We start from the raw sequence: 11,143 nt of genomic DNA, 5'->3' as shown, positions 1-11,143 counted from the left end.
GAGTTATATAGCCTCTGCATATAATCAGTTGGTCATGTATTTGTGGGTGTGGGTGAGAGAGAGTTATATAGCCTCTGTATATAATCAGTTGGTCATGTATTTGTGGTTGTGGGTGAGAGAGAGTTCTATAGCCTCTGCATATAATCATTTAGTCATGTATTTGTGGGTGTGGGTGAGAGAAAGTACTATAGCCTCTGCATATAATCAGTTGGTCATTTATTTGTGGGTGTGGTCTCAGTGAATTCTATAGCCTCTGTATATAGTGAGTTGGTCATGTATTTGAATCCTTAAAACCTTAAAACTCTTAAAACTCTTAAAGAAACAACTCTCTTATTAGCATCCCCAAGGGTACAGTGTGTACTATATAGTCGTGTATACTGTGATCTAGACTTTATTGAGAAGAGCCTTGTATCGTTGCTAACCTACCGGGGAAGCGCCGCTCAGCTTCAATGGATGGATACACTTAAACTACTGGTATATAGACTGCTAAGCTATGTTATCACCAGTATACTCATATAATATCATATGGCCTGATATATACATTGATACATATACACTAGTATATATTTATATATATATAGATATATTTATATATACTATTATACTACTATATATAATCTATTCATGTATATGTATGTACGTATGTATGTATATGTATGTATGCGTACGTATGTGTATGTATATGTATGTATGCGTATGTATATGTATGTATGTATTTTTGTATGTATATGTATATACCATACTATAGCGACACTCAATATCCCCGAAAAAATACCCCAAATACATTCGGCGTGTGAAGCATCTCACACAGATCACTCTATCATCAATGTAACAATCCACCCCGACAGGGAAGGCCACGGTGAAACTGGAGTCCATTAAGATGCAGATGTTATTCTCTAACGCACATCCGGAAGAGCTCATAGATTTCCTGCAGGAGTTAATAGCCGCGTACAAAGGATCGACCCCGCCGCGTAAACGTTTACGGCCACTGGTAGACGCTGACGGCAATGTATGTGATGAAATGTAGTACATGCGCACCTACTCGAGACATACGAACGTACCTACATGAATATATATATACATATATATATATGCATGTGAGGCATAATACGTACTTACTCACACATATATATAGGGGCGGTGTATGTATTTATACTTGTTTTAGGATTTAGGGTTTTTTACAGTTACTGCCCATAAGAATAGTGTGCAAATGGCATATTGCGGCTGAGGATTCTTGTATACGCAGACGGCAATGTAAGTGCGTATATTGCAGTACGTGGATATCTTTATACAATCGTGCATCTATACATGAGTATCCGAAATAACTCTGTTTCCATGGTAACCCCCCCCCCCCCCCCCCCAAAAAAAAAAGAACTGCGCAAGTGCCTGTTATCTTGGACGAACGGTTTTGTTAAAATAATTCTTTGAAGTAGCATACATACCCATGGGCCCAGTTCTTTATCTGCCAATCCAATGCTACACAATCACTCAATCCCACACACTCACTCAATCCCACACACTCACTCACTCACTCAATCCCACACACCCCACATACTCACTCAATCCCACACACGTTACCTACAGGTTCCGTCTCCATTGAAGCGTCTCAAGTCAGCAAAGGTAGAACACGCCGCACACTCACCGAACACCCTCGAAAAGCTTACGAGAGATCTGTCAGACGAACAAATGGCTGTAAGTGTATATATACATATATATATATATGTGTGTGTGTGTGTGTGTGACTGTGTGTGTGTAGAGGTAGTAGTATACTATAGCCACACTCACCCAACACCCTCGAAAAGCTTACGAGAGATCTGTCAGACGAACAAATGGATGTAAGTGTATATATATATGTGTGTGTGTGTGACTGTGCGACTGTGTGTGTGTAGTGGTAGTAGTATACTATAGCCACACTCACCCAACACCCTCGAAAAGACTTACGAGAGATCTGTCAGACGAACAAATGGCTGTAAGTGTGTGACTGTGTGTGTGTAGCGGTAGAAGTATACTATGCTCACATACACTACATGGTGTGCATTAAGTCTATGCACCTGCCTTGTAGGTATCATAACATATGTGTGTTATGTGCAGTGATAGTAGTTTAAGTTTACTATGCTCACACATACTACATGGTGTGCATTACGTCTATGCACCTGTCTTGTAGGTATCATAACATATGTGTGTTATGTGCAGTGATAGTAGTTTAAGTTTACTATGCTCACACACAATATATGGTGTGCATTACGTCTATGCACCTGCCTTGTAGGTATCATAACATACGTGTGTTATGTGCAGTGATAGTAGTTGAAGTTTACTATGCTCACACACACTACATGGTGTACATTGAGTCTATGCACCTGCCTAGTAGGGGTGCCTGTGTGAGGTATGTCTTGTGTGCTATCTTTAGACCGCCAGGGACGTCTGGGGCTGACAGTCCTTCTGTAACACACCACATATCTATGAGTTGTATGCACACACACCCATGCCACCCACAGATCTTCCAAGACCAAGTGATCTACTTAAGTAAACGTCCTCCTGTAACACACCACATCTTTATGAGTTGTATGCACACACCCATGTCTACTACGCATTTGTCCCCTGTGTGTTCATGTGCTGTAGGTGTTAATGCGTTGTATGCACACACCCATGCCACACATAGATCTTCCAGATGGTGCAGCAGGGCAAGAGCGTCTTCTTCACCGGAGGTGCAGGCACAGGCAAATCGTTTTTGTTCAAACGATTGGTACGCTCACTCGACCCCAACACGTCTGTGGCCACAGCCTCAACCGGTGCAGCCAGCCACAACATAGGAGGGGTGACGCTACACTCCTTCTCGGGTAGGTAGCAAAGGTAGATGTATATTATTATTATTATTATTATTATTATTATATTATATCTATATTTATATATTATATTATATTATATTATTATATTATATTATATATGTATGTATCTATGTATCTATGTATCTATGTATCTATGTATCTATGTATCTATGCGAGAAAGGTGCACGTCTGCACTGCATGGTCTGCCATGTGCTATCAGAAGGGTGTGTGCACACGTTTTAGGGCTTTTCAAATGGTGTGCACAGTGTAGGGTTTGTTGAGTGAACACGTTCTACGCATTCCAGAGCCGGTTTGTGGACAAGTGATAGTAGCCAATGGGATTGATCTAGCACTCCTCTGCACCTCCAAATATGGTCTGTGTATGTGGTTGTGTCTCTAGAGCCACATTAGCCACATGACTGTCGACTTTCTGTATGTTTTACAATATTAGGATTTGTATGTTTTGTATTATTAGAATTTGTACGTTTTGTATTATTAGGATTTGTATGTTTTGTATTATTAGGATTTGTATGTTTTGTATTATTACGATTTGTATGTTTTGTATTATTAGGATTTGTATGTTTAGCAATATTAGGATTTGTATGCTTTGCAATATTACGATTTGTTTGTTTTGCAATAATTGGATTTGTATGTCTTGCAATATTAGGATTGTATGTTTTGCAATATTAGAATTTGTATGTTTTGCAATATTAGGATTTGTATGTCTTGCAATATTAGGATTTGTATGTTTTGCAGTACTAAGGTTTGTATGTCTTGCAATATTAGGATTTGTATGTTTTGCAATAATTGGATTTGTATGTCTTGCAATATTAGGATTTGTATGTTTTGCAATATTAGGATTCGTATGTTTTGTATTATTAGGATTTATATGTTTAACAGTATTAGGATTTACATGTTTAACAGTATTAGGATTTGTATGTTTTGCAATATTAGGATTTGTATGTTTAGCAATATTTGGATTTGTATATTTTACAAAATTAGGATTTGTATGTTTTGCAATATTAGGATTTGTATGTTTTGCAATACTAGGATTTGTTTTACAATATTGGGATTTTTATGTTTTGCAATATTAGGAATCGTATGTCTTGCAATATTAGGATTTGTTTGTTTTACAATATTGGGACTTGTATGTTTTGCAATAATAAGATTTCTTTGTTTACAAGATTAGGATTTATGGAATGTCCACACTTTTGGCATTGGCAAATTCCCATGTGTCTGTCCACTCACCTGCGTGACAACATCACTCTCTCGTTGCACCTGTGAAATCAGGAATCTTGTCCGGTGATATGACATTTGCGCAGGCTGTGAAAGCCGCCAAACGCAAAATCGGGAATTGGAAACGGTGCAAAACGCTTTTAATTGATGAGGGTGAGTGACTGCTCTATCCTGTCGCCTGAATTAGGCCAATCCTGAAATGCGATACATGCAATGCAATGTACATTTGTCTGGGGGGGGGGATCAGTGGTTGAGTTCGTGGGTGAGGGGTCATTTGTAGATATATATAGGGATGTACACATGATGTATGTATACACACATGTATATCTATATCTATATTGATATGTATATCATTATTATTCTTACTATTGTAATTATATTGTATATATATATATGTGTGTGTGTGTGTGTGTGAATGTATATGCATGTATGTATGTATGTATGTATGTATGTATATGAGTATGAATATTTTTGGAACATCCACACCATGTAGTATGCAGTGGCACAGATACATATCCACATAAATGCACATCATTGGAGACCTTGACGCAAGCACATCCACAACCCCTCGACTTTTGTCCACTTTTCTACACCTCGCGTATTCGCTCCCCCCACACGCACATATCCTTTTGTATTGTTTTGTTTCCATTTTGTTTGTTTTTAGTACACTTATCTCTGTGTATTCGTACAGTTTCGATGATTGACGGGGAGTATCTGGACTTGCTCGATGCGGTGGCCAGGTCTGTGAAGAACTCTACTCAGCCCTTCGGAGGATTACAGGTACACACCACTTGCGCTACAGTACAGACTAATGTTTTACCAGTGTCCCCCCTAGGCGTTTTGTTGAATGTTTTAATCTGTGGGGTCTGGTGGTGGTGCGTGTGTGTGTGTGTGTGTATGCGTATACATATTTATATATAAATATATGTATATACGTGTGTGAGAGAGTGTGTGTGTATATGTGTGTGTGTATGTATATGTGTATGTATATGTATATTTTTTATGTTTATGTATATGTACATATATTTCTGCTTTATGAATCAAATAACTAATGCAAATCCCAGACAGCTATCACATTCAGCACCACGCGATACTTCAAACACTACATCCTCAAACTCTACATCTTTAAACCCTTGCATCTCATGAGTTCTCCAACCAACTGCGTAGAGTCTTGTGTGAGTTGGTGAGTTGGTGAGGGTGCACCTGTTGGCTGGAAATGCCCATACACCGTACAGTAAAGAGTCTATAACACATACATACACATATATACACATACACATATATACACACATACACATACACATATACACACATACACATACACGCATACACATACACGCATACACATACACGCATATACACACATACACACATACACACATATATACACACATATATACACACATACACATATACGCACATACAGCTACACACATACACATAGACACATAAACACACATACACACATACACATACACACATCTATACACACATACACATATACACATACATCTACACACATATACGCACATACATCTACACATACACATATACGCATATACATCTACACATACACATATACACACATACACACATATACACACATATACATATATACACATACACACATATACACATACACATATATATACATACACATACATACATATACACACACATACTCATACGCACACACATACACACACATATATATATATATATATATATACGCGCAGACACACTACGTTTATGGTGATCGCTTTCACTCGACTCACACTCTAGGTACTGATGGGTCGTAGTAAGTGCTTATCAGTTTTGGGGTTTAGAAGTATAACCCTAGAATCCTATGTATTACTGCAAGTTACAACACGTGTGTATAAACTAACTGCACTACACCCCATATCCCAGCCTTTCCTCAACATCCACTACACCCCACATCCCAGCCTTTCCTTAACATATGTACCTGCACCCATTTCCAATTCGCAGGTGATCATATGCGGAGACTTCCTACAGCTGCCTCCTGTCTGCAAAAATAGGGACGTTCCCAAAAAATTTGCGTTTGAGGCCGAATGCTGGCCCAAATTAGTGCCGCACTGCTTTGAGCTGCGGCGGATATACCGACAGAAAGACGACCATCAGCTCATACGCGTGCTGCGCCTGATACGTGTGGGCGTGTGCAATGAAGAGGTGCAGAAGGTGCTGCGAAGCACGCAAACAAACAACAAGAGCATAGCCAGTGGTAGGTGGTGTATGTGTGTGTGTGTTTATGCATGTAAATGCGTTTATGTGGGCATGTGGGCGTGTGCAATGAAGAGGTGCAGAAGTTGCTGCGAAGCACGCAACAAACAACAAGAGCATAGCCAGTGGTAGGTGGTGTATGTGTGTGTGTGTTTATGCATGTAAATGCGTTTATGTGGGCATGTGGGCGTGTGCAATGAAGAGGTGCAGAAGGTGCTGCGAAGCACGCAAACAAACAACAAGAGCATAGTCAGTGGTATGTGTGTGTGTGTGTGTGTAGGCATGTAAATGCGTTTATATGTGTGTGTGTATCTATGTATGTATCTATCTATGTGTGTGCGTGTTTGTATGTATCTATGTGTGTGTGTGTATCTATATATGCATCTATGTATGTGTGTGCGTGTTTGTATTTATCTATATGTGTGTATGTATCTATATATGCATCCATGTATGTGTGTGCGTGTTTGTATTTATCTATATGTGTGTATGTACCTATATATGCATCCATGTATGTGTGTTCGTGTTTGTATGTATCTATGTGTTTGTGAGTATCTATGTATCGATACCTTCTAGTGAGCTACAATGGAAGTGTTCTAGTGTAGTACCCGAGGGCTTTGCGTTTCCACAGAGTGACAGTCGTGTGCACTAGTAGATGCGCATGGGAATATGAACGGGATGAAGTGTATACCAGAGAAGTACGTAAGGGGTGTGTTCGTATCGTCTGTGTCTGTGGGTGCAGCTCGTGTACTGAAGGGCCTGCTCCATCCCCATCTCTCCCTGGCAGATCCAAAACCCTAACCCCCTAAAACCCTAAAACCCTACATTTCTCGGTAGACCTGAAGCCCACCGAGCTGTGCACGCACGTGGCCGAGGTCGAGGACAAGAACGAGAAGTTCCTGACTGACCTCAGTGGCGAAGAAGTGGCGTTCACTGCCCTGGACAACTACTACACGGAAGGGGACAGGGCTGCCCTGACCTCACAATTGGACCATTTATGCCCTGCCCCCACGGCCCTGGTCCTAAAATTGGGGGCGCAGGTGATGATGTGCCGGAATGTGGACTTCAAGGTAGCGCTGTCGTGGTGTGTGTGTCAGGTATAGGTTGTGCGACACTGGTATGTGGGCTTTATAAGTAGCTCAGTGCCAAAGTATATATATGACATGTGTGTTGTGTATATATGACATATTTGTTGTATGTATATGACATGTGTTGCATATATATATCATATGTTGTATATATATGGCACATGTGTTGTGTATATATGACAATATGTGGTGTATGTATATGACTTATGTGTTGTATATATATGACATATGTGTTGTATATGATGACATATGTGTTGTATGTATATGACATATATGTTTATATGCACATGACATGTGTTGTATATACATAACATATGTGCGCACGGATTTAGCATGTGCATATACAAACACACCCATATATACCAGTACACCTAAAGTGGTCTGGGGTATTCTGTACTGCTCTGGGTATCTCCTGTATATATGTGTAGGTAGACCCATTCTGCACTCGCTGTCCTACTGGTTGACTAGACCTACCTATCGTTATAACACTTCATTGGGTATCTACAGTACATACGGGAAGTACACCTTGACATTGTCGAGACCAAGTCACTATTACGTTCGTTGGTGTTACCACCACATTCACTACTGCACGCGGTCATTACAGTCGGCGCAGACTTTAACGTTGGTAGGTTTTAGGGTTGTAAGGTCGTTGGTGGTGCTCTTCAGGTCCAGATTAAAAGGGCGCTGATTGTGTGTGTCGCAGATATGCCTTGGGCAGTTCTCCCGTAACTCTCTCCACTGCCCACTGCACACAAGACCATTGCTCCGTCTACCGGTGGGTGTGGGGTTGGGGGGAGACTCGTGCCGTGTACGTGGGTTTTTTATATATTTATATATATACCCTAAACCCTAAAACTAAACCTAAAACCCTTGTTTATCTGTGCATGCTATCATCATACGCACCCTACATATCCACCTCATCACCTGTGCATGTGAGACGGGGCTGGTTAACGGTGCTCGGGGTGTTGTGGTGGGCTTTAATCCTTGTTTATCTGTGCATGTACTTATCTTATCTACAGGCGGGGCTGGCTAACGGTGCTCGGGGTGTTGTGGTGGGCTTAAATCCTTGTTTATCTGATCATACGCACCTTGCATACCCACCTCATCACCTGTGCATGTGCTTACCTACAGGCGGGGCTGGTTAACGGGGCTCGGGGTGTTGTGGTGGGCTTTAATACCACAGCCGATCGCTTTGGTGTGCGGTTGCCCATTGTGCGCTTCGCCAGCGGTGCCGAGAAAGTGGTCCACTCAGAGACATGGGCACACAAGGTGTTTGGGCGGGAGGTGGCTGCAAGGACTCAGGTGTGTGTATGTGCCAGGGTGTATTAAACTCTAAACGCTTGTATATATATACTTGTATGACTCGTATACATATATATATATATGTATATATATAAGTGTGTGTTGTGTTGTGTTGGATTGGCTGACAACGATCTCTGGGTGCTCTAAATCACTAACTGTAGCGAGTGTGTGGAAAAAGGACTTCAGAGTATCTGCTTCCTTTGTAGTCCTACAAGGCTGGAGACACATTCTATTCAGTTTAGGGTCTAGGGTCAAACCACGCGTTCCTTATAGAATCCAAGCGAGCATTCTTACCACAAAGTGTCTACCACTCTCCGATGAATCGTGGTGCTCTACTGTTCGGCTGAGCTACAACTAAACAGCTGCTAGCACTGCCGTGTACCGAACTGCGAGCACACGCACGCCGCCAGCCACGGGCTAATCCTCAAGATACTCACACCACTATCCATGAGGGAACAAACCCAATACCCATACAGACAAACTAATGCCCAAACGGAAACGAACTAATACACAAACGGAAACAAACTAATACACAAACGGGAACAAACTAATACATAAACGGAAACAAACTAATACACAAACGGAAACAAACTAATACACAAACGGAAACAATCTCATACACAAACGGAAACAAACTCATACACAAACGGAAACAAACTAATACACAAAAAGAAACAAACTCATACACAAAAGAAACAAACTAATACACTAATGGAAACAAACTAATACACATACGGAAACAAACTAATACACAAAGAGAAACAAACTCATACACAAACGGGAACAAACTAATACACAAACGGAAACAAACTCATACACAAACGGAAACAAACTAGTACACAAACGGAAACAAACTAATACACAAACGGAAACTAACTAATACACAAACGGAAACAAACTAATACATAATCGGAAACAACAGGTGCCGCTGAGACTCTCCTGGGCCATCAGTGTGCACAAGTCGCAGGGCATGACGATCGACCTCGTCAATGTCAACATCTCCAAAGTCTTTGGTACGTTTTCCGATGTTGAATCTTGGGTGGTGCAAAGCCCAGTGATATTGATGGCATCTAGTTGTCCTGACCTGACGTTAGTGATATACCAGAACGACAACTTGAGTGTGACCCGAAAATCAGTGATTAAATTGTACTGTATTTATATATATATTTAAATATATATATATATTTCTATTTCTATTATATTTATATAATATATATATATTCTCCTACTTAACCCGACTGGACATTGCAATAGTTCAGAATGTCACCAGAAGTGTGACCCGGAATCAGCTATTCAATCGTATTGTATTGTACTCCTAATTAACGTGACTTTTCATTCGTTATCCTCCAGAATTCGGCCAGGCATACGTAGCACTATCGCGAGCTCGTACGCTCGAGGGACTCAAAGTGACGGGATTTACAGCAGCCAACATCAGAGCAAACCCCAAGGCACTGCAGTTCTACAAGAAACTCAGACAAGCTACCAAACTAGCAGAGACGCAGAAGGAAAACGTAAATAAATAAATAGTAGTATAATGTAATTGGAGGTGCAAAAGGAAAATGTAGATAAATGATAATAGTATAGTGTAGCTGGACCAACATCAGAGCACACCCCAAGGTACTGCAGTTCTACAAGAAAATCAGACAGGCTACCCAACTAGCAGAGGCGCAGAAGGAAAACGTAAATTAATAAATAACAGTAAAGTGTATATAAAAATAATTCAGAGCACACCCCAAGGCACTGCAGTTCTACAAGAAACTCAGACAGGCTACCCAACTAGCAGAGGCGCAGAAGGAAACGTAAATAAATAAATAATAGTATAGTGTCATTGGAGGTGCACACGTCCTTTGCAGAAGGAAAAACTTAAATAAATCAAATAGCATGATTGGAGAAGCACGCGTAGTACCTATACACGTATGGGCAACCGATGATACTAACAAGTTCTAAACCCAAGGTGTGTAAACGCTAGACTACAAACCTCTGGTATATACTTAGTCTTATCAAGAGCCGAACGCGAGACAAAATCAGTAAAAAGGCTTTAGACCAGAGCACAGACTGAGTAAGCTTTACTCATTTACGTAATAATGGTCTAGAGTTTGTGTCTCGTGTCGTTCTCACATCTACATCCATTGTACCGAACTTCTGTTCTCCTGTCACGTGGCCTATCTGTACGGTAGCATGAGGCCAAGACCAGTAGATAGTCAGCCGACCTTGACCCACGTTGATGATAGGGAACGGGCCTTATACTTCCTTATGCTTGCAGAATACCTTGACCTCTTAGCCGCTCCCCTACTAGAGTGTACGCGTGTACTCGATATCTGGTATGTTCTTGGCTCGCCTTGTGACCGATGTGGTGCTGTATGCGATGGTCTGGTGTTGCTCATTTCGTCTCGGAAGTAGTTCTCGCAGTATCACTTGGACCTTATCAACCCCAATCTCACCTTATAAACCCTAATC

The 11,143-nt window shown here is 40.9% G+C and overlaps 1 protein-coding gene across 1 annotated transcript; it reads left to right on the top strand.

Moving 5' to 3' along the window:
• Positions 1-846: 846 nt before the first annotated feature.
• SARC_06646 (hypothetical protein) lies at positions 847-10,225 on the top strand. The gene is made up of 10 exons (XM_014299442.1): positions 847-1,009; positions 1,585-1,692; positions 2,660-2,837; positions 4,116-4,214; positions 4,753-4,841; positions 6,048-6,300; positions 7,134-7,366; positions 8,516-8,686; positions 9,609-9,699; positions 10,037-10,225. Exons 1-10 carry the CDS (start codon positions 881-883, stop codon positions 10,207-10,209), a joined length of 1,524 nt encoding a protein of 507 aa, XP_014154917.1. The 5' UTR covers positions 847-880; the 3' UTR covers positions 10,210-10,225.
• The last annotated feature ends 918 nt before the right edge of the window (positions 10,226-11,143 follow it).

This window comes from Sphaeroforma arctica (genome assembly GCF_001186125.1).
Source record: "Sphaeroforma arctica JP610 unplaced genomic scaffold supercont1.482, whole genome shotgun sequence".
NCBI classification, from domain to species: Eukaryota; class Ichthyosporea; order Ichthyophonida; genus Sphaeroforma; species Sphaeroforma arctica.
This window is presented reverse-complemented; position numbering and strand designations above follow the sequence as displayed.